At 41.4% G+C, this 24,210-nt stretch overlaps 2 protein-coding genes across 2 annotated transcripts; one reads left to right on the top strand and one right to left on the bottom strand.

Moving 5' to 3' along the window:
- Positions 1-11,617: 11,617 nt before the first annotated feature.
- Positions 11,618-13,367, bottom strand: LOC121195492 (ADP-ribosylation factor-like protein 3). Its single transcript, XM_041058992.1, has 5 exons — positions 12,958-13,367; positions 12,722-12,838; positions 12,528-12,578; positions 12,102-12,287; positions 11,618-11,839 (listed from the first exon to the last, which is right to left on the bottom strand). Exons 1-5 carry the CDS (start codon positions 12,994-12,996, stop codon positions 11,792-11,794), a joined length of 441 nt encoding a protein of 146 aa, XP_040914926.1. The 5' UTR covers positions 12,997-13,367; the 3' UTR covers positions 11,618-11,791.
- A 1,535-nt stretch (positions 13,368-14,902) lies between these two features.
- wbp1 (WW domain binding protein 1) lies at positions 14,903-24,167 on the top strand. The gene is made up of 4 exons (XM_041058332.1): positions 14,903-15,143; positions 16,162-16,264; positions 16,806-16,973; positions 18,119-24,167. The coding sequence occupies exons 1-4, from the start codon at positions 15,081-15,083 to the stop codon at positions 18,652-18,654; spliced, it is 870 nt and encodes a 289-aa protein (XP_040914266.1). The 5' UTR covers positions 14,903-15,080; the 3' UTR covers positions 18,655-24,167.
- The last annotated feature ends 43 nt before the right edge of the window (positions 24,168-24,210 follow it).

The following is a 24,210-nucleotide window of genomic DNA, read 5'->3' as shown; positions in this document are numbered from 1 at the left end:
CTGTCCTCCCTCTGTCCCTCCTGCTGATGCCCCCCCGCCGCACCCCACCCTGCCTGGGACTCCAAATCTTCTTGTTCTTCTCTTGACTGCTCTCCCTTTAAGTTTTTTTTGGGGGGTGTGGAGGGGGCTAATAACTGTTGCCAGCAAGCTCCACACAAAATCCCAGCGTGATTGCTATTGTGAGGCCTACAATGGCATACAGGCTGTAATGGCCATTAGCAACAGAAGGGCCTGGCCTGTGAGTAGTGTTTAGTTGTGTTTAGCCCACATGCAATTTGGACTGGTGGTCTGATGTGAGCTCAATTGATCAGCCTCAAATTTTTTGATCTGCTCACTCTCCGTTTCTGTTGGTCTGTCACCAAAGCTCTTCCTCACTTCCTTTTTGGTTTCATCCTCTCCCCTAAAAGAACATAAAACTGGAAGAATTTTCCAAAATGCGCAGTCAATATATTAATGATTTACATGAATGAGTTCTGTGTGGGTGATACAGGCTACAAACACGCACGCACCCCCATCGACACACACTAGTAATTGCAAGAGACTTTGAGGATCAGAGCGACTGGTGAACCTTGTCTTCATGCCTGTCAGTCAGAAGTGGTTTCCACGGAGACAGGCATCACAGAGTTGGCAATTGGCTGTAATGTTATGAGGGATGTGGAGCTGAGTGTCCTCATGGGAACTCAGGTGCTCATCTTGCGAGCAGAGAGATGGGCAACAGCTTTAATCAAATGATTAGTAAAGGAGCCTCATTATCCACAGAGCAGTATGTAGCTGTAATGCGGAAAATATAAAAGCACAGCTCTGTTTCGTCAGCGAGAAAACCGAAAACACTTAGTGTCATCTTCTGGATTAGTGTCTTGTTTCCAATTAACTTGCTAAAGAGACTCAGAACAGGGCCAGTTTACACAAGAGCAAGATTTTTTGTAACACAAGTGTCTTTGAGAAAAGATCTTCATCTATAATTGAGTCAAATTAAAGGGTCAGTTCAACCAAATTACAAAAACAATTTCCATCTATTTTGTCCCACTCTTACTTCAGTGTGGTCTGTGGATTATCCAGAGTTTAAAGTAGTCTTGTTATAACCTGGGTGAACTGGCCCTTTAACACACGGGAAAAAAAGGAAGAGTTTGCAGTTCACCTCTGGCCTGTGATGTTTGAAGTTAGACAAGTTCTCACCTCAAACTCAAGCGCCACATTTACATTTGTTACACTGTGATGACCCCATTTAGTCAGTCAACAGGGTTATTTTACAAACAAAAAAGAAGATAAACATATAACCCAAACAATAACGGATCAAATGAAAGGCAAAAATAAGAGGTTCAGCAGTGCAGTAGGAGCATAGCTAAATTCTCCATCTTATTTTGAGAGTTATTTTTTACTTTCAAGCTACACATGGTGAGGTGGGTAAGTGTAAGTGAGCAGTTAGGTATACAGCTTCTCTTGTAGCCAATATATATTTTCATAGTCACTTTTATGTTTGTTAGACTGATATAATTTAAGTGTGACTGACTTCAGTTTATTTGCCTGTCTGCGTTGTCAGCAGACAATAAAGTGGGAATATATGTTAACAGTGTAATGCTAACAGGCATTAAGAGAGACAGAGAGAGCGCCTGCAGATTTACTGCTGTGATGTCCCACTGATGCGTCATGTTTGACGATTATGGATAGCCCTGGGTAATAGCAATGTAATTAGGCCTTTACTGTCATGTAATTCTCCGTCAAGCACATTGTCAATATCTTGGTTGATGAGGTTGAAAGTGAGATTGGAATCCAGTGACCCGGGCTAGCCGCCGTAATAACGACGCACACACACATTTATACACACACACCCGCACAGGCAGAGTGCTTGTAATGCAGTGTTGCTGCTGTGATATTTGCTTTTGTCCCAGTGTTGATCTAAGCTGACATTATGCTGTATGGCCCTGATCGCTGTTTGTCTGAGTGTTACATTTGTCATCTGTGGGAGGGCAAGTGAGGGATCAGGAGGACTGGAGAGCAAAGTGAGAGAGGGAGGCAGGGAGGGGTGTCCTGGCAGGTGAAGGAGGGAGGGATAGAAAGTGAATGGGGGGGGGGTGTATGTGCTCATCTCTTGTGTGTCAGTTGCAGATCTGCTGGTGCGGAAGCAGATCTTTTCCCTCAGTGACTCTATTAATTTACCTCATTTATCTTAACCACCTCCCCCCTCCCTCCCCCCAATAAATACTGGAGACCTCAGTCCATGTGCGTATGTGTGTGTGTGTGCTAGTGTGTGCTGCGTGTATGTATACAGCCATACATCTGTATGTGTGGATGTGCGTTTGTTTGTGTGTGTGTGTGTGTGTGTGTGTGTGTGTGTGTGTGTGTGTGTGTGTGTGTGTGTGTGTGTGTGTGTGTGTGTGTGTGTGATGGAATAAAAACACGGCAGCTCCCCTTTCTATTCCCAGAGGACAAATCCGTGGCGGAAAAACTCATTTTCCTGCAAATAGTTTGTCAGCCAAGCTAGGAGGAGTGATAAATTATCACAGACGTTAGGTGAAGGAGGGTGACTGGAAGAAGAGGAAAACCCTCTCTCTCTCTCTCTCTCTCTCTCTCTCTCTCACTCTCGCACTCTCTCACGCTCTCTCTCTCTCTCTCTCTCTCTCTCTCTCTCTCTCTCTCTCTCACACACACACACAAACACAAACAAACACACACACACTTCGTGCTCTCATCCTCACCCCCCCCCCCCCCCCCCCCAAAAAAAAAAAACTCCTCCCTCTATTGTTTCTATTTACCTCTGATTTCTCTCATCCTGCATCTTAGATTCTGTTCGCAACAGGATACATGAATTTCACATGCAAACCCTCTTGTAGAAACACACTCACACATACAGTACGTACACAAATGCAAGCACACACACACAGACACACAGTACACAGTGCGAGTTGGAATTGGGAAAATGTGGTCGCCCCTACAACTCAAGTGTGACTCCCCCATTCCAAATGATAAATTGATGGCCAGAAAAATGGATTTGTTTTCAACTAGTAACACATCAAAGAAATAATAATTCTGTGAGGGGAAGAGTGGCGGGATGATGAATGGGGTGGACAGCTGGATCACAATGGAGCAATGGAGTGAGTGAGTGAGAAAGAGAGAGGAAGGAGTGGGATGTGAGAGAGGAACTGCAAAATCAACACGCAAACAAAACAGACAGCTGAAATGGTTTTGTACTGTATGTTTCTCAACGGGCCAACTCTCGACTGACATGTCTAATCCCAGTCTCAATTGGCCAATTCAAAACTTGGATACTTGAACATAACACCCACATGTGAGTGGTGGACATCTCACTCCAGAAGTTTGGGCATTAACATGCTGCTACAACAATGCTGCCATGGACCTGGCTCTGTGCATGGAGACATGTGGTGTTCAGAGAAGGACTTTCCCAAACTGTTGCCACAATGTTGGAAGCACATCATTATGCTGTAACATTAGGATTTCCCTTTATTGGACAGGTCAGTCCAAACTTTTGGCTTTTAATTCATTTTTATATTCATTAATTATAATTAATATTTTAATTAATTTTATTTTCTTGAATGTTAATGTAACTTTCCAAGAGTTTTGTGAATTAAAACTAAACTGACCAAACAAAAAACTGCTTCCAACTTTGGGGAAAAGATAACCACAGCCTCTAGGGGACAGTGTGTGATGAGTGAAGGTTAGAGCAGCAGTCCAGCTGGTGTCCCTCAAGCAGAAAATACTTTATGCAACAAAGAAATACTTCGCTTATCCTCATCTTATCCTTAACTTATCCTCAAATATATATATATATGAAAACAATCTAGTTAAACTAATGCCTTGCGGATAAAATTGATTTTTAAGAATCTCTCAGTGTCATTTAGAGTACTCCTTCTACTGAAGGACCACTAAATTATATTGCATTTAGTCTGTAGAAAGTTTGTAAAATGAGTGAACTTGTGAGTGGTTCTGTGGACTTCACTTACCATTTGAGAGCTTTGAACATCCTGTGTACTCTTTACCATAACAAAAGAAAGCATGAGGTCTGGTACAAGGCTCAAAAGGTTCAAGGTAATTGCATAGTTACTGGTGACTTATTACTATTAATACTGCTTTCTTCATATTTGTTTGCTGCAGGTTCTTCATACAAGAGTCAACATCCACATTTATCACAGATGTTTGGTTTTTAATGCTTGTTAAAAAATGCTAATGCTGCATCAAGCAAAGCTATTTCCAAGGAATCAGTATTAATATTTCAGCATTTTCTTGAGCATGCACATCAGTGATTTTAAACAATAAACAGACACAGATAAGGTATCAGGAGAATAAAAACAACAGGTAAAATTCAAAATCTCTCTCTGGATGAATTAAGGGATGTGTTTTCCTAGTAACCTGAAAATCATCTTTATTTCTTTCTCTTGCAAATCATCCACAACTGCAATCCTCCCACTCAGCTCTTATCCCACTCAGGTAGTCATCTCACTCAGGTAATAACCGTTAAGATAAGCACTAAAATCACATCATCGTAATCATCATCATTATCATCATTGTCCCTGGCCCCAGCACAGTTGCAATCAGAACACAACTGCATTCCATATATTCACACAGTATTCAGGCAGTTATTTGGACTGGCACCGTGCATAGCGGATCATTAAATGTAAGAGGTGTTCTTCCCACTCATTTGCTATCTTCCCTCCAGGTTTCTAAAACTGATCCCGCACGATGTCTATACCCAATGTGTGTGTGTTTTCATCCCGCTCATTTTTTTCCAACCATATCTTATTTTTATTCTTTTTATCACCTTCCTCTCTCCACCCCCCCACACTCTCTCCTCTCCCTTCGTAGTGATTGATGGAGTTAGGCAACAGAGCACAGAGCAACGTGTGGCCAACAGTCCAAGACAGCCTGCATCAGAGAAAAAAGAGAGGTTGGTGTGGAGAGGAGGAGGGGGAGGAGGAGGGTGGGGATTAAACGAAGAGAGAGGTAAAAGGAAGGGGAGGAAAGAGGAAGGGAACAGGGAGTTGGAGAGTGAGGGTGTGTGTGTGAAAGAGAGAAGGGGAGGGAGGAAGAGGGAGAGGAGTGTATGAGAGAGAGAGAGGGGAGCTCAGCTGAAAGCCACAGACTTAATTCTATGCATCATTAAGCAGTCTCACTCAATGCAACATCCCCTATACATCATCCACGCTCAGTAAACACAACGATGACATTACATTAGCAACTGCAAATGAATTTTCTTTTTAGAAGGAAATTGAGAATACTCTCTTTCTCTCCCTCTCTTTTACACTCTCTGGCACTCACAAAGCTTGAGCGCAGGCCATAAAAGGCAGGGAGATATAAACAAAATAAAAACACAAACAATATTTCCCTTCCCCTCTCTGGCACACACTCGGTTTTGTCAGACAGAACAGTGCAGAGATTTGTGCACAAATAGACACCTCTCTCATGCATTCTCCTGAAATGTATTTATAATATGAAGCCAGCATCATAAACATAAACATTTAATCCATACCGCTTCAGGAAATATACATTATTTTATTTAAAGATAAGTTATCTTTGGTACTTGGAAACATTAAAGCTGTTTGTGTTGTTTACTGTGACTTCTCTCAATTTGTTCTGGGTTTGTTAAATTTCATGCAGTCCTGGAGCTGATTGCACCAGCTGTTCATAAGTTAGCCTAGTTATTGTGTTAGTGTTTATGAATTGGATATTTGCATCACAAGAAACCTTGCATCACAAGAAGTGAACGTCCTAACAGATAACAGATAACTCAAATTCATTTATCAACTACAAGCAAAATTGACTTGTAAGCGTGCAGTACCTGTCAGAAATCTGGTTCACAATGACTTTTTGATTGATCTTTTTTTTTTAAATCAAAATGAATGCATATAATTAAGATCACCTGAGCTGAGGTTTTGTTGACAGTACTGGTCTGTTTCTTTAGAAAACAACAACAGTTCGCATCAAATGTTAACAACTTGGCATTTCCAGATGTTTGATGGGTACAGTGTGTTTTACTGTTTTACTGTTCAGCATAAAACTAATATAAATAAGTGCTGCAATAACTTTGCCGACCTTTTTCTGTGTAAACCAGCTCTACAGCTTTACACCCACAGATCCTGAGTAACGCCTGACAATTTCATAAAATTAGACAAATGACAGTTTTATTTCTTCATGTATCTGTTTCTCCCAAAATAAACGAATGAATAAATGAAAAAGAAAGTGGACTAGTTTTCTACAAAGTATTTACACCTAGTAACTGCCAGGTGTAACTGTTGCATAGTTAATGGAGCTGACTGGCAAGGTAACGTTACCTTGCTAATGTATTACCTGTTTAGACATATCTGACATTAGCCTAAAGGTCAGTTAGCTAGGTTACTGTTAGCATAATTGGATCTTTTCCTCTCACTCTTAACGACATGAATATTATTAACAACACACATTCTTCTCCATGTATGTACCAAAATGGATTTATGCCTACATTTATAAAGAACTATGTTAGTTAAATACATCTCTTGGCTGCCAAAAGCATTTTTTTTGGTTATGTGACAGCTCTTAATAGGCTCCTTACACTGCCCGCATACATAGAAGATTACTAGCAACTTATTTTCACACACTAAAGTCTTAACTAGCTAAGTCACTCATTAAGTTACCAGATTTAGTAAGTGACCAGTTTGAAACTAGCTAGTAAATACTAAGAATGCAGGAAGGATTTAATGCACAAATGGATTCACAAATCGAGGTTTACATGGGCTACAACACACACACACACACACACAAAATTCACACACACATTAGCTGTTATGCCTAAGAACACGTGAGGAACATAAATTATCAAGCAAGTCAAATGAATAATTATGTTTTTATTGCACAAATTATGCCCCTTTCCCCTAAACTAGCCAGGCTCTGAGGCCTGGGAAATCTATTAAGGCGATGCTATAGATCATCCCATCCACTGTGGCGTGTATATAGATTGGTTGGCTCATTTGAGGAATATTGAATCGGTTACAGTAAAGTAAGCCCCTGGATTGAGTCAAATGTAAAAATCCATGCATGTGTGAGGAGCTGTCAGCGTGTGGTGTAATGACAGATGGTGCGGGGTCTCTCTTTCGGCAAGAGGTGATAAAAAGTCAAATTATGAGTGCTGGAGAGGGACAAGAGTGTGGGGGAGCAGAGACAGAGAAAAGAGAATTGGACCAAATCCGTCAAATGATAAGGGCAATCAGTCAATCTGGGAACGCTTTGCACGATGGAAAGTGTTATTTCCTCCCAGTGCAGTCTGGAGTCAAGGGTCGGTGAGGGGTCAAGAGTATAACCTCTGACCTCATGCTAGTGAAGAGTGAGACAACAGTCAGTCAGTTATTGATTCATGGTCTTCACAGTTTACCCATGTTATTATCTATTGGACATGATTGGTTTCCAATTGTAGTGATTTGCAGTGAAAGTACTTTAACACAAAGGAGTGAAAAGGATTTAAAAAGCACGTAAAAACATTTTTTTTTGTTATTTATGCAATTTTTGTTCTTATATGACAACAAAAAAACTTGAAATGTGAAATTCTTCACTGTGCTTGTTTTTCATGGGCTGATATGTTCCTAGTTGAAGGTCTTTCCAATGAGCTGCAGTTTAGGCAAATTCACAAATTTGTTGCAAAGTTGAAATGCTGGGAGGTTCCCATCACATACTGCGACACCATGATGGCCAAAACTAATTTAAGATTATGAACTCCTTGAATTGAATCATAGTCTGAAACAGGACACACACAATTCCAAATTGCAGACTTTCTCAGAGTTAGCTAAAAATCTAATACCTTCCTGAAAAGTCAGTCACATTTTCTCTTAGTTCATCTCTCCCTCTCTGCTTTCTGTCTCAGGAACATCAAACAGTGACTCAGGCCCCCTACCAGGCCGACCCCCATGCTGACCCTCTCCACGCTTTGAGACTGACCCGCTCCAAGGTGTGAACTTCTGTCCCCCAGCTGATAGAGCCTCCCGATCATTTTTATAGTACCTGTCCCTCCCTGTTTATGACTCTGCAGTTTGATTATAGCAAAGGGGACTTGGAGAGGTAAGAGCCCTGGAGAGGCACACACACACATCAAAGGAGCTATGAGAGGAATGTGGACATTTGTTGTTTGTTTTATCATCCAGTACCAGCACTTATCTGCTTAATCATAAAGGATTGGCCTGGGAATGAGACAGGAGGGACCCTGTGCTGTGCTGGCCAAACAAACTGTCCCCAACACTGTAATAGAGGGATGTGCCAGATTCAGTGTGGTTACAGCAGCTTACAAGGTACATGGGAGTTTTATGTGAAGAGAGAACAGAAGAAAAGAACAGAGAGAGGTCAATGTTTACTTTAACATTAAGTCCCGGCAAAGAACGGACCATTGCTGTTATTGTAAAGATGCACCTGAGTGAGAACTATTTATGGTTACAGCTTAGTGTAAGAAATAACAGGTTAGTATATTACCCTGGAATAAATTAATGATTCATAGTTAACAATATTATGATACATCATCAATAGCACTAGGTATTATGGTTTCCATTAAACATATGGTTGACATTAAGGCCACAGATGTTTTTTTTCAACTTTATTCATTACTCAGATAATTGTGTGGCGTATGAACAGGCAAATAGTGGAAATAAGGCCATTACACTTTCTCAGGGCTGGGGGTGATGTTCTCAAATTGCTCGTATGGTCCGACAAAAAATATAAAACTGGAGATACTAAATTTTCAGTGGAACAAAGGAGAGAAAAGCAGCAAATTCTCATGTTTGTGGGGCTGGAACCAAATATTTTCCCCATTATTTCTGGAACCATTTTGTTTTCTGGCACTTCAAGCTTTTGCCTCTTTTTTTCCAGTGTTTTTCATTTCAATCATGACTTGCATATTGTGAAGATCTGATGCACTTTGTTAAAAATCATTTCTCAGTTACACAGATACAGTCTTGTGAAAAGTTCACACCAGAAGAACATTAGAGCACGATTACAGTTTGCATGAGCATATAGGCAAAGAGTAACAGCAGGCCTCAGTAAAAGTAGACATGTTTGACGCAGACCAAAGACAGCTGTTCAAGAGACGAACCTCATATCAGCTGGGAAGCACGGTGGTGGAAATGTTATGGTTTGGGGTTGCTTCACTGCTTCAGGGACTGAGCAGCTTGCAGTCGTTGATTCAACTATGAATTCTGCATCATATTCAAAAAGAAATGGAGGGTTGTTCATCTTTGCATTAGAGCCTCTCTGCCCAGTAAAATCTCATATCTTCTAAACTCCCCGGTCCCCAGTTTTTATCACAGGCTTGTAGTTTTCTAATAAAAACTATCACAGGGTTTCTGAGAAACTCTTCCTGCACTTTTTGGAGAAATTTTGTCAGGGTTATTTGTATGGACCTCACAAAGCTTCCTATAAAGCCACAGAAGATGTTGCACAACTATTTGTATGTTCATGACTTCTAAACAGATTTCGAAGTGTAAAATTGTCAGAATTTTTAATGTGTGCTTGTGAGGTGGCTGCACAGAGCTTAAAAGCACCTGTACATCTAGAACATGAAAAACATCCGTCTGCTGGCATATTTACTTGACACATCGTCCCACAGATTTCTCTCAGTAATCATGATGTATGGCTCACCTTCCACTCTACATGTTGATTTACATACATCAGATGTATTTTTCTTGAGAAACAGTTGAGGTTGGAACAAGTTCTTTATCTTAGTCACCATCTGAATTGAAACACTGATGCATCCCACACCACTGCACTAAAGTGAGTGAACCGTAGTTAGTGTGCATGAGATACACAACACTTTAATTAAGTCACAGGATCTCTCTCCACCCTTTTTTTCTCTCTGTTTGCCCCTCTGAGTCAATCAGACTCTCTTCGTGTCCCCTGTGTGGGAGGCCAGTGTGCTGGCCTGAGTAGCTGGGAAAGTCCCATGATTTATGGCCTTTTGCAGGCCTGACTGCCTTTCACCTCACTGATGATAGAGCCAGAGGTAACGAGGAGCGGTCGCTCCAATCCACTCTTCTATTTGGTAAATCCAATTTTATTCATTGGGGATTTGAAGGCACTTCACAGCCTTTGCCATATGATTCACATGTTATTGGTAGATACAATTGGAAAGATTAATCAGCCTACTTCAGTGTGTAATTGGGTATATTTTTTACAGGTTGGGTGATTATCACGTGGATTAGATGTTAATGATTAAGCAATCTAGAGGGAGAGAGGAGGCCTTTTTATTGTCCGTCTCACATGGTAGACTTTCATTTCTTTATTCATTACTTTTTTCTTCTTTTGATGTATGCTCCGTAGGGCCTTGTAAAAGTATCGACTGCATTTGCACAAGCAAATTGAAAGCAGCTTTAACAGAAAAATGTAGGTATCCTTTTCACTTTGTTTAAGAAGATTTGTTGTGGCTTAATATTTACCTTGTGACTCTTTGCCCTGGTCAGGTGTCCCACACTGCTGTATCAACAATATTCAAATGTACTGCTTAGCAGAAAACACACTTCCGCGTGAGGCCAAAGCCCACACTGACAGCTGAATCATTATGAGGTCCATTTTGAGGCTTTCTGCACTTGTTTCAGCTTCTATCAGAGGATCAAGCAGCTCTGACATATTAAAACCAGCCAACCTTACATACGAAGAGGGACGCACACATGCACACACATAGGCAGCAGCAGCAGCAGCAGCAGGGCGGTAACTCAAGGCCAAAGGAGGAGGTTTATTTTTATCATGGGCAAAGGCTCCAAATCATGTCAGTATGAAGAGGGCTATATAAATGCAAATTGTATTGGAGAGCTATTAGTCCTGGAAAAGGTTTGTATGTAAATGGCCTATAGGACCACTGCGGAGCATTCGGCCAGTTCAGATTAGTGCGGTTTGTGGCAAATGTGCTGCAAAAGACAAAACAGAAAAATAGACAGAAAATGCAATTGCCTTGTGGTAAATCATGGTGAACAAGGTGAGAAGTTGTGTAATTGAATGGCCAAGGTGTTTCTGTATGGTTTATTGTGTATGCAAGTGAGTCGTGGTGAAGGGTGTTTCCTGTGTGCATGTGCAAGTGCTAATGTTATATGGTCATTTTGAGCATGATACAGATTTTCAGTTTTCAGCAGCTGTGTTTTTTTTTTCTTTCTTGGAATTTTTCTTTATTGTTTCTTTCTTAGAAATTGAAATATAACATGTTCCTCATTAAAAAAAATTAATGAGAAAAATACTGAAGCATCGCTAAACAGATTACTGTTAATGTCGGCTTTGGGTATGGTTTAGAATTGGTTTGACAGCATGTCAGAAAAAAAAACTTTGCAATTGACAACAGTACAGAGTAAAGAAAAAGTAGGTGATTATGAATAAACAAATCAAATATGGCACAGGATGCCACATTGCTGAAGGTGAGTAGGGAATTTAATGATTGTGCATTAGGCTGTGAGAGACAATGCTAGTGCAAGGTCGCCCTCTAGCTTTGACTAGAGAGACTGACAGGCATGCAACACCTAAGTCACAAACCCACCACACAAAATACTGAATGTTTATTCAGACAGTCAGTGTCAACATACCTGTGCATTAAAAATGCCACATTACAAAAAATGTGTGCAGAAAAATCAATTTGAATAAAACAGCCTTTATACAGTATTTACATCTCAAGATATGATTTGACAGGGTTAAGAAGTTAGTGTGGAATCACTGTACAGTTTCTACTTCCTGTCATAGTCATGAAAAAAAAACAAACACAAACTGTTACCTTCTTGTCCTGGAAAAAAAAACTGGATAGGTCAAATGTAAAGTGCAACTGGAATTCTTCACAGATCTGCTTCCTGAATTATTTCTTCCGAAATGTTATATTTCTGCAAACCCAGGTCATGCCATCCTGGAAAAAACAGAAAGCAGACAACATGACTGTCATCATAAGCTGCATGGACTCAGTGTCTTTGCCCTCTGATAAATACTAAACTCCAAAATTAGGTGTGAAATTAAGGCAAAAATGATGATTGCCGAAATACTTGCTGTGGCTGGTGGTGACATGGTCATATGAGGCCGACTGCAAAGCTGGTGCCACTGGTGAATGTGTGTTGTATGTTTGTGCACTACGTATGTATGTGTGTATGTATGTATGTGTGCACTATATTCACCTGAACTCCCTCAGCAGTGAGTGCTGAGCAGGCCTGGACCTGCCACATGCGATCCCGGATAGTGTGCAGACTGAGACTCTCTGCCAGCTCCGAGGCTGGGGTGGCTGTCATCAGGTCCTGCTTGTTGGCAAAGATTAGCAGTGGCACGGCCGCAAGCTTCTCCTCCTCCAGCAACTCAGACAGCTCCTGGAGGAACAGACAGTAACATAATCAACTGTCTGAGTCAGAAAATTGAATAATTCTAGTGACTTTTGGCTTTAACATAATCAGGAAACACTGTTAAAATGAGAATTTATAGACTGTAATTGACAATGGGAATATTTTCTAACCTCCAAAATGTTCTGCGGTGACTGTATATGAAAAGAAATTACAATAAAAATAGTTTATTATCACAGTTCTAAAAAGAAAATATATATTGCATCTCACCAGACTTGTCTCTTCAAACCTTTTCCTGTCTGAGCTGTCAATCACATAGATCTGCAAACAATGCAGTCATAGATATGAACAAACTCATAATCACATATTTGAAATCCTACATTGCAAGGACTACTATCTGTGGATACTGAATCTCTTTAATTCTGGTAATTGTAACAAGCAGCTCAAATACCAAACGAACCTACCAGCACATCTGTGTTCTCAAAATAGTTCCTCCAGTAGGGGCGGATCTTGCGCTGACCCCCAATGTCCCAAACATTCAACTTGAAGCCAGAAGACTGAACACTCTTTATATTGAAGCCCTGTTCAAAGATAACATGTTTTGTTACTAGAAACAGCCATGTAAAGACATTTCAGTGTAAAAATCTCCACAATGCGTGTCAAAGATATTAGATGTGTAATAGTGTGTATGTATTTGTACTTGAGTAGGGGTGATGTGGCTGATATCTTCAGCTGCCATCTGTTTCAGCAGGGTGGTCTTCCCAGCATTGTCCAGGCCTAACAACAGCAAGCGCACCTCCTGATCTGGAGACTGCTTCAGCCTCCGAAGAATGGACAACAGGCCCTGCAGGTGGATCAGAGCACAAGTTAAAGGTAATGAGCTTCAACAGCAAGTTCCAAGATGACATAACACAGGAAAACCTGCAAGAGTTTTCTCAATGTATTGTCACAGAGGCCTTAGCTGTATCTGGTCAAGGCTTGAATAAGCAGCTGGCCAGCACCCTGTGCAGTCTGCATCAGTCATCAGAGGCCAGTCTGGTGGCAAGGTTTGGCAGATGAACAAAAAGGAGCATGTAAAGGAGGTTAAACACAGCAAGAAACATCTTGAGCATGAGGATTTAGCTGTTAGCCGCTTGCAGTGACCTACACATGTAGCGAGCCAAAAGCTCTCATTGGTCAGCCAAGATTAGGCATGTGCACAGTGAGTGGCTTGTGTCCAGAAGGTGGTAAGGATGGCTTTGGCTCAAGCTATTTACCGGTGTGTTCTGTTAAGATGAAAATGCTGTCACTGCACTCTGCGACCTGTAACATACGCACATTGTCCAAACTGGAACCAAATGATTTTCAACAGATTCCCTCTCAATAGACAAACTCAGTAATATTTTCAGCACATCTTTAAAAACTTAAACTCCTTGTACACATACTTGTACACTCTGTATTCTTGTTTTATGTATTGTCTACCTTTCCTTCTCTTTTCTTTCTCCTGTAATGGACTTTGTAACTTTTGAAAAGGGGCTATATAAAAGCTCCTGCTACTCCTACAACTTGCCAAATCAGAAATTCAAACAGATATTTGCAGTGACAACCCATGTTAGTCTAACAACTTTCTGAAACCTAAAGCAGCATGTTATCATCTACATCTACCAGACTTAGCTAACAGCTTGCTGTGTCACACACATCTATCCATCCACACGCTATCTATCGTTTCATGCTGCATTTCGTGGTATCGTGGTAGCTCACCATGTTTCCTCTGTTGGTGCTGTGGCGGTTGGTCAGGCTGAGTGGATTAACGTCTACCTGACCGTAGGTCTTGGCTGAACAGCGGTCAAGTTCCGTTGCCACGGAAACCGTGACGTCAGCGTAAACAACGTGGCAGCTGCGCGTCTCCGGCGCGACACCGAAAAAAACGGAGGTCCCAAAAATGCACCATGCAAAATGTGACCCCCCCCCCAAAAACGATTTGGATGATTCCCACACAAATAAAGAAAAAAACTTTCTTTACTTTGTCTACCTGATCTACATCAGGGCTGCAACGGCCAATTATTCATTAATTATATAAAACGTGTCTTGTTTTAAACTATTAAAAAAATTGTTGCTTATTATTTTTCCGTTGATCCACTAATCGATTAATCTGCTAATCGTTTCCGCTATAACATTTTTTTTTATGTTTCATTAGCTTTAATTTTGATTTATTATATTATATTTGCCTTTTCTAAGGCACTTTATCACTGTGACAAGAATTGTGCAGGATAAATTAACTTTATTAATAATACATTATCATAATAAGCAACACAATCTTAATGAGGTGCACAATCTTAATGAGGTGCAGTTTACTAAATAATCTCTAGAGGTGTGTTAAAATACAACTACTGCATTTCCCTGTTGTTCCAAATTGAGTTGACACAATGTTAAAAACTACACTGAGCAAAACCAAAATGTGAGAACTGCTTCTGTAAGTGAGTGATAACGTTATCCTAAAATTAATTAACGATTAATGACATTGTTTACTATGGAAACAATATTATGCAACCGTCAGTCGTTTGTGAGTGGTATTATTTCGCATTGAACTCGAACCCGTATTATGTGAAATCGTGTGTTTTCATCACACACGCATACACGGCGCCCCCTACAGTCCAGCAGCCCTCTCCGTTTCATATTTCCACCAGTGGACTGTTTCTGAGTCGAGGAAAAACAAAAACACGTCTGAGTGCGAGAGGCTGAACCGTTAACCAGCGTCAGCCACCTGCAGTCACCTCGACAAGCCGTCGATTCGACCGACTGCTATATGATTCCCGTCGTGTTAACGGCCGACGACCCAGAAAGATGCCGCAGAAAGCACTGGGATCCATTGTAGGTCTTCTCTCTACCGGGACCTGTCTGGTGCAGGTAAGCCACCGCTAGCGCTGCCGGGGCTGGGCGAACGGTTGCAGCCGAGGCCGCGGCTCCTGGTCTGGGTGAAGGCCTTCTGTCGATCCCTTTTGTCTCCTCCACAAAGGAAACTGGGCACGGTTCGCTACTGTATGCCGAGGATGACGTCAGTTGGCCAAAGTTTTTATTTATATTTCGACAGCTAGCCCGCTGGGCGATTTAGGTTGTAACTCGAAAAGCTACACGGGTGTGTTTTAGTAACACCGTTTTACAGTTTGAAACAAGGGCAGCAAGATTATCGTTAGCCGTTGCTAACCCGGCAAATCGACGTGTTTATTCACAGTTGTAGATGTTGGGGCTAGCCAGACACGGCAGTCAGCCTCCGTTTGTCCAGTTTGCTTTCCAGATAAAAACGCTATTTTAACTTTAGACAAAGGAAGTTGAGAGCGTTATGAACCCTCACTATGGTGCTTCAGCAGTTTATTTACATATTTACGCTGACAGGATAACAGTAGCCTCATTCTTTTAACATAGGTTGCTCTCAAAACCTATTTGAATCGACTTAAACGTAACTAAAGGATTTCAAATTTAAGACTCTAGGTGGGACGGTTTGGTTTTCTGATCATTTGAAAATACAACTGGACTCTGACTTGGTTTACTGTAACTGGTTGGACCCCATTCCACTGTTTCACAAACCCTTTCCCTTGTGATTTCATTTTGAAATGCTGTGTGTATTGTTTTGATACATGTTTTAATTGCACTGAACCGTGGGCAACGTTTAAGTTGTAGTTTTGCCCTGATATCATGTTCAAACTTCTATGTGTATTGGACTTTATGAATGAAAGTGTTACAGTACAGAAAATGAGCACAGAAATATGCAGACACATCAAGCGACACTGAAGTGACAAATGACAAAGGCTAAACAGATCCTAGAAATGGGTCAGTCTGTCAAGAGATTGCTATGCATTTTCTTGTTTGCTTGTGTGATTGAGTATTGACTCAGACAGTCACTGTGTACCACTTGTGTGTATTTAAGGCGAAGGAGTTCTGTTTTGGGGTAAATAATGAACAGTACCGCTGTGAGATGGGGTACTGCTGTGGAGAGACAGAGTGTTGCACCTACTACTACGAGCTCTGGTGTAAGTACAATTGATTTTGTCTTTTTTTTTCCCCAACTCTGCTTTGAGATAAATCACAGTGTATGTTTGTATACCCTCCCTATTCTCCTTTTATTTCTCTATTTTGTAGATTTATCTCTCAAGATTGGTTTTCTTTGATGAGTGTTGTTTCATTTTGAAAGCAGTTTCACTGTACTTTCGCTGTTAAATTCAGTTAACGACTGTGTAGTTGTCAAATTAAAATACACCATGTGCTGAAAATTAAAAATGAATCGATTTGTTATGACATTTGAAACACATTACGGGCTTAAGTGCAGTTTCATATTGATTACTATGTTAGTTAAGCTTATGCTTACAATAATTTTAATCTTATGACACCAAATAAAATTTGCTGTAGTAAAATTTAACACCTAACTGCACAGTTAACTCCTCATCATGGAGTTACTATGTTTTCTTTGTTTAGAGTCGACCAAAGTGCTGGTTAGTTAGATCAGTTGTGATGAAATTATGAAAAGGTTACATCGAGTTTGTCCCCCCCCCCCACCGCCACCCCCCCTCCCAGGGTTCTGGTTAGTATGGACCTTGATCATCATGCTGAGCTGCTGCTGTGCCTACCGTCACCGGAGGGTTAAGATGCGCCTGCAGCAGGAACAGCGCCAACGTGAGATCAGCCTCATGGCCTACCAAGGAGCCTCTAGCTCCTTCATTTCCCCTCCACCACTCAATCTAAGTGAGTTGTCTTTCTCTACCAGAATTCTACAGTAAATATTATCTTTATTTCAATTTTCTATTAATTTGCTGTTCGATATTCTATGTCATCTTGCAGCTTCATACGCAGGCTGTGAGCTTCTTAAAAACTTTGACAGTTGTTTAGTGCCTACTCCATCAGATGGAGGGGGCCCTCTCAGATGGATATCTGTATGCTGAATACAGATTAAGATCTATAAGATGGGTTGTGGTGGTGCAATAATAGAACCCTAGATAAGCTTTTCTACAGTAACTTCCTCTATCACTTCCTGTGGGTTTTTGTGCTCCTGGACCTGCTGAAAGATTGAGTTCGTGCTTGCTTTGCCCTGAGGTTCTCCCTCATTAATTAGGTCGTCTTTGATAACTTAATTCTGCACCCATCAGACAAAGTGAGGCCAGCCATTCTAGCCATCCATCATGTTGGCAGCCTTTATTTATAGCATTTTTTGGGGCAGTAATCAAAGCTCACGTCCATAGGTAAAGGTCAGAACTTTGCCCTCTCCACTACCAAGATCCTACACAACATCTGCATCACAGCACTGTGACCCAAGATTTGTCGTCAGAGCCACAAGATGCCTGAACTCCCCTTGGAACAGCTGTTCTCTTTTTACTGAGAGAGTTGGTACGTTAGAATTTGAGGTGCTGATCTCTGTCAAAAATCTTGTCATACTCAGCTGCAAATTGCCTGAATGTATATTGGAGATCATGGTTGGATGTTGCTTGAAGGACAGAAAACAGTGGAGATGTCGCCTTAATGTCAATGGTCACTCTGGACCTTTGCTGAAACTTGATATTGTGTCCACTAATATCACAAACAGGAGTGGGACAAGGTGCACACTTGTCAGAGTCTGAGGCTCACAGCGAACATGCTTGACTCAATGTCAAGAATGTCAACACAGCTCTGACTGGGAGCGTACACAGACAGTGACTCACACAGCGACTCTGGCAGCATGTACACTTACAGCTCTTCCTGCAGGATATCATGGGGAACATAGTAATAAGATATTTCCAAATACTCTGTGGTTATGTTTTTTATTTAGCTTTCTTAGGCACGCCCTCAAACACTGCAAATTTAAATCTGCAAACCAAGTGGGGGACACTTTAACTTGTCTATTTGCTGACTTTCAGGGTTCTGGAATGACTGCAAGCTTCCTGACTATGAAGAGGTGGTAGGTCACCCCCCAACACCACCCCCTCCTTACTCTGAAAACCCTCCTGAATCTGCTCCAGCACTCCCTCAACAACTGCGCCAGCCAGACGCTGCCTCAGTTTCACAACCACTGGCTGAGGCAGACCCAAGGATGAACAGTCAGGCCTCAGGCTCATCATCAGAACAGGAAGCAGTGTCGATGCCGATCCAAGCACAGTGTCTGGAAGAGGAAAACGTGGAGGCGTCATTGATGGCAGCAGAGGAGGATGAGGAACTCGTCACTCGGCGTCGGCATGTGACCGGCGACTCAGGGATTGAGGTGTGCGTTTGCCAGCTGGATGTAGACGAGGGCTCAGGGCTTGAGGAGGAAAGCGACGAGGAGCACCGGATGTGCAAGGTCACTGGCGGGGACTGCTGCTCTGGGCATCAGCAGCAAACCTTCAGACAGAAGGAGCATACCTCTGAGCTGCCCAGCCAGACCGCCAGCACCAGCACTGGAGACCACATGGTGTGATCCAAAGCGCAACTAACCAGCTAATCAGTGCGGCTTTCTGCTTCACACATGGTGATATGAGATAGCTGTTGCCATCATCATCACCACGGGCACTGTCTGTGTTTTAATTCTTTGAACTAACACATAGGCATGACGTTAAGATGATGATGATAACTACTCTGTAATGGCTCCTGATTAGGAAAGATGAATAACACATTATGTGGACAAGCTCCTGGCTTAATTTTTTTTTTTTTTTTGGGCTTTGCTTTTCCTTCGTGGGGAAACCAGCAAATACATGTTGATGTACCATTTGGTATGTTTTTTCTTAGTGTTAAGTGAGAGAATGTCATTGGGTAGTGAGAAGGCAGCAATTGATTGTGACCGAAATCTGAATTGACGATTTCCCTTGCTCCTATCCTGTCCTGGAGCACTGTCGTCATGTTTCCGTTTCTGTCTCGCTGCTCTCCTTGGTCAGAATATTTCCGGCCATCCTTCCATCAGACACTGTACCTCTGGTGGGATGGTCAGCTAGGAGCATACCAACACGGTCAGCATTTCTCCCCTGTTCCCACTAAGACTAAGCAGAGGAGTCAAAACCAACCTCTTGAATAAGTTAAGATGATACTGGATGAATTGACATGAGCACACACATTGTGCCGCCCCCACCCCCCGCAACCCAAAAGCTGTATGTGAGTGAGAGTTTATGTGTGTGCTGTGAAATCTAGGGCACAGCTGCATGGTGATGTCACCTCTGAGGTCATGGCACCCGGCGTCTGGTGTCCTATGGTCTGTGGGATGTTTCGCATCTAGATTGAGGGGACACTAAACACCCACAAATAACAGAGGCAGAGGCATGGAAGAGTTGAGTTTTTTTTTTTTTTTATCATACGTCATACACCCTCCCTCCAGCACTTTTTCCTTTTGTGATATCCGTACTCTGGTCTCCACAGCTCTGTGGGCACCAGTTAAAATGACTGTAGAAAAGGAGTGATCCTCTTTGTAAGATTTATCGATTGTGTGCATGTGATATCCCCACTTTGGTTTCTGGCTGCATTTAATTGATAGTTATCTCAAAGAGGGCTATGCCACCAGAATTTTTAAATCAATAAAAAGCCTTGTGGTGGTTATCTGTTAGCGTTATGTTAGAGTGAGTGTATTTCTCAGTATATAGTTTGGGTGTTCATAACGAAGGATGTACTTGCTTTTGTTTTTTTTGTTTCATAACCAGCTGTGCTTCAGTAAATGCCACAGGTGTCACTGTTAATTGCAACAAAGCTCTTGATGGGGAGCTGCTAGAGTTGGGAAATAGTGATTTGGTGTTTTAGTGCAGTAGGGAAGGTTAGTGTGTGTATATTTGTAAAGTGCTGTAGTACCTGGTTCAAATGCTTACTCAGCACGGAGGTGGATTAACAATTAAAGCACTGGTTTTTGCATGAGGCATGAATCTCTGTGTTTATATTTGAGTTAATTAGCATTTTATAGCAGTTGTGCTACCTGCTTTGCTCATTTGTTTGTCAGAATGATGTTGGGCTACAGTGGCTACACAACTCCGTACCCAGGTGTTGGGGAAAAGAAGTGGAATGAGGTTTAAGTTCAGATGCCCCGAGTTTCATTGTCTTGTTCCGACTGTGTGTGCCATGCTATGGTGGTACGCAGTGCTGGTAATTAGTTAGCTGGTGCTGTCTTGGCTCTCTGTGGCCCCTGTAGCTTTTGGCAGTGTGAAGGATTTGCAGTGGTATTTTCCATTGGCAGCAGAGAGTGGGTGCATTAGAACGTTGAAGTGGATGCAGGCAGGCAGGCAGGATGCAGACTGCTCCGTAGTCCGGTCAGTGGTGGCACAACTGCAGAATCTATTGTGATTAACAGCATGTTGCTCTGCCTTGCACGCTGCTTGCCCAGTATAGTACGTATTCAAAGCATAGCAGTCGAACTGGGTGTTGTTAGATAGGAAAACAACCGCAAAACAAAATTGTTATTTGTTACAAGACAAAAGTCTGTGCAGGACGAGCAGTAACTGATAAGTCAGTAAATGTTTCATTGAGAATTTAGTTTGGAACAATGTTCAGCAACTTTAAATTTGTCTGCTCTGATGCTGTGTGACAAAATGGGCACCGTGTAAAAGGCTCAGGTCAGTCATTCTGCTTCTCACCAGCACACACGCTCACAAAGCACTGCTCCATCACTGTCGTGAAAATGTTCATCAGAATGCCCCAAATAGACAAACTCTGTGCTTGTTGGACATATTTATTCACACATTAAGATTTCTTGACATGTCTCTTTATTTTCAGCACTGATTGAACTCTGACAAGAACACATATAGGAAATTCTTAACAAGATCTGACACTGGGTTCCTCTCATAAATGTGTATAATTTCGGGACCCATGCAACTCAGTGACCCATCACAGTGTTTGTTCTTCCCTCCCAACTAGCCGCAGCCCAAAGCTCAGTTCTGGTTGTGGTTGTGTTCCTTGTTTCTGTGCTCTACGACTTGACCTAGAGTACTGACTGTTGCAGCTAAAATGTGGGGAAACAATACAAGAGGGCCAGTGCACCAAAAATGTGAATATTGAGTGAAACAAAATGAATGCACAGCTGCCTACGGATTAAGTTAAAAGACTGTTTTGTTTCATTAAATAAGCCTAGTTAATCAAACATGCTGCTAGCCTGTTGTGCAGCACAAGTGTTAGGTTTGCAGTCCTTGTGTTGCGTAGTTGAGCAGGTGTGTAAATATGAAGCCATACTAGCATGACAATGACCTTTTCAGAGGAGCAGTTACACTGTGTGCATGACTGCACACCCATTAGCAGAAGTAATATAAGACATTTTTTGACCAACAAACCTCAAGCTGCCTTGCTGCATCCCTTGCTGCAATGTCTTGATTATGGAATTGCACAAGAAAATATAGCCTCTGTATGCGGAAACAGATGTGCTACTGCCTTATTAGAGTAGATGTAGTTCAGTGGGTTTGTTTTGGTTTTCTTTTGAATGGTAATATTTGTGTTGTTCCAAGCACGATTGCTTCAGAGAAGGGGAGTGCTTTTGTATCAACATTTCAATATTATCTGAGGTTGTTCCGGGAAAGTGTGCTCGCATTGTGAGAAAAGGATGTGGTTTATAAACATTTTAAAGCCACAAGATTTGAACTCTCACATGTTCTGTAGAATTTTACCTACATTGATTTTGTATCTGATGGGTGGTTGTGTTGAATTTAAAATACTGTGTCTAGTTAGTTGTGGCACTGATGGAATTTGTCAAGACCAGATGGTTGAGTTTTTGCTCACTCTGTTATTGTTCTGTGGATCTGGTTTCAATTAGTTTTTGAAAGTAACTGACTCGAAAGCATGAGGAAAATAAGTTAAAAAAAAAAAAAAAAATCTCATTTCAGTTTTGTGTGGTCTCTTTGTGATTCATCCCATTTGTGGTTGGAGGACAAAAATTAAGTCCAACAAGAGATTGCTTTTAACATTGTTGCTAAGGTGCAGTTTTACTTATTTGTATACATATGTAGACAAAATACCAGGGGAGGGGAGAGATGAGGAATGAGGGAAGGATCGTTCCTTTTGCATGAGTGAACTGGAGGTCCATAGTTTTACCATTGCCAAACAACTACTATGCCTCCATGGTTTTGACGTTTACCGAGATTAAGGGCTATATCAGTCATTAACTGTGGACAGGCATCATCCATCCATCCATCCATTTATCCATCCAGTTCATGGAGTGATTTGTTTTCTCTGAGCTGTTTATTTAAAGCCACAGTTTCCGAAATTTGCAATGTGAACGTGGTCAGTGTTTGGATGTGGACGTCCTTTAATGTTGAGACAGCACTCATATTTAACTTTAGGAGATTGTAAATGACTGTGTATGTTTGTTTTATAGGCTCTTACTTTGCCTTTTTGTTTTTGTCAAACTCAGTGGAGGTGCGTGATGCGGCATCCCTCCATCTCCCCTCTCCCTACTCAACCAGAATTATTTTCTTTACGTAACTAGTTGGCATGTGTGGTTGTGATGGGAGTTTTTGCTTTGCTCCATTGGGTCTTCGTGGACTGTAACTCCACCCTCCACCAGGCTCTGTCTTGGTAACAGAAACTGTAGCCAGATCCGTAGCTGTTTGTTTTTCTCAGCTGCACCTCTCTGCATGTGGACCCTAGGAAACCGGAGGGCACATCCACCCATGCAGAAGTGTTGACAGAATAATCTACCAAAGTCGCTTCTATCTTCATCCGTTACGCGGATCACCGCTCTGTGTGTGGCTGTTGGCATGACGAGGGTCTGTTTGGTTTCCCACTCTCAGGGTCATCTTTAACAAGCAGTGCTAGAGTTTTAAATTAACACATTTTGACCCACCAGTCTCATAAAGCCAAAGCAGTTGTGTCATGGTTGTTGTCTTTGTTTCTGCATCGTACATCTCTGTAGTGTATTGTACTTTACTCGACTAGGCTATGCAAAAACATCTACCGTTAAATGCTGCGACCCCTTTCTCACTTTCTCTGTCATTTATCTGTGGGCACCAGTACAAGCAATATAACTCTCAGTACTTGTGGCACGGCACTGTACTGTACTCTACTTTGGTTGGTCTGTGTACATGTAAACAAAAAAACTCGTAAAAATATATATTTGTAATGCTACTACAAGGATGTGGTGAGTATGTATGCTTAGGTGTCAGCTGAGGGGCTTTGGATTAAAAAGCCGTTCTAGTTTATATATTCTTTTTTCCCTTATTTGCTTTTTCCTGTCTGCCTCCTCAACCACTAACACTTTCTACTCCTGACTTATTAATAAACCACGTTATTAAGTTGTATAAGCCGAAGGAAAAAGTTGAATATATTGTTTTTGTTGGATGAATTCTTATTTGATAACTTTAGTCTATTCCAAACTTTTCCATCCCTCATATTTGTTGCACTAATTCAGTGTGTTGGGTTATTCAGTTTAAACAATTTTCTTCTTTTTCCATCTTGATGGTTTTTCACTGACTGAATTTTTAACTGTTGCCTTTTAATCCACAGTTATGACACCATCAGTTTTTACATTTTTATATATTATGCATATGAAAGACCTCAACATGGAACACAGTCAGCTTACATTAGAACCAGCACACATTAGGCAGAACAGGAATGACTTGTGAACCGCTCAACTTTGAACTGGTGCAAGAAAAAAAGATTCCCATCATCAATGTGATTGTTTCAGTCAGACAACCTGGAAACTCTTTGTTTTCTCAACCTTAGATAATACCAAACAGATGGAGGTGCCATGGTTGAGCTATGTGGATTTTTTTTTTTTTTTTTTTTGCCAAAATGAGAAACACCCTGGTTTGAGAAGGAAGCAGGCATCTACAAACACAGACCAGACTCTTTATACATTGTTTTCCTAATAACTTTAAACAAGCCAAAATGAGTAAAGTGGAAAAATAGAAAAAAAAAATTTAAAGCACTGAATTACAGATACAAATGTTTTGGTTGTAGTAAGAAGTCTGCTGTGTACTCTTTGGGTCATCATTTGTATTTTATTTTTTTAATAAAACAAACATTGGCACTCAACTTACTGGTATGTTCTCATAAACATTTGTGAAACTTGGGACTT

This window comes from Toxotes jaculatrix, chromosome 16, assembly GCF_017976425.1.
Source record: "Toxotes jaculatrix isolate fToxJac2 chromosome 16, fToxJac2.pri, whole genome shotgun sequence".
Classification (NCBI taxonomy): Eukaryota; Metazoa; Chordata; class Actinopteri; family Toxotidae; genus Toxotes; species Toxotes jaculatrix.
Note: the sequence above shows the minus strand (reverse complement) of the source record. Positions and strands in the feature narration are given on the sequence as shown.

Coding starts and splice junctions, on each gene's coding strand:
- LOC121195492 (XM_041058992.1), bottom strand. CDS start 12,996: ATGGCAGCTGAAGATATCAGCCACATCACCCCTACTCAA. Junction 12,839..12,957: donor GCCACATCACCCCTACTCAA/GTACAAATACAT, acceptor ATCTTTGAACAG/GGCTTCAATATAAAGAGTGT. Junction 12,288..12,527: donor GGTTTGAAGAGACAAGTCTG/GTGAGATGCAAT, acceptor CTGTTCCTCCAG/GAGCTGTCTGAGTTGCTGGA.
- wbp1 (XM_041058332.1), top strand. CDS start 15,081: ATGCCGCAGAAAGCACTGGGATCCATTGTAGGTCTTCTCTCTACCGGG. Junction 15,144..16,161: donor CCGGGACCTGTCTGGTGCAG/GTAAGCCACCGC, acceptor TGTGTATTTAAG/GCGAAGGAGTTCTGTTTTGG. Junction 16,265..16,805: donor CTACTACTACGAGCTCTGGT/GTAAGTACAATT, acceptor CCCCCCTCCCAG/GGTTCTGGTTAGTATGGACC.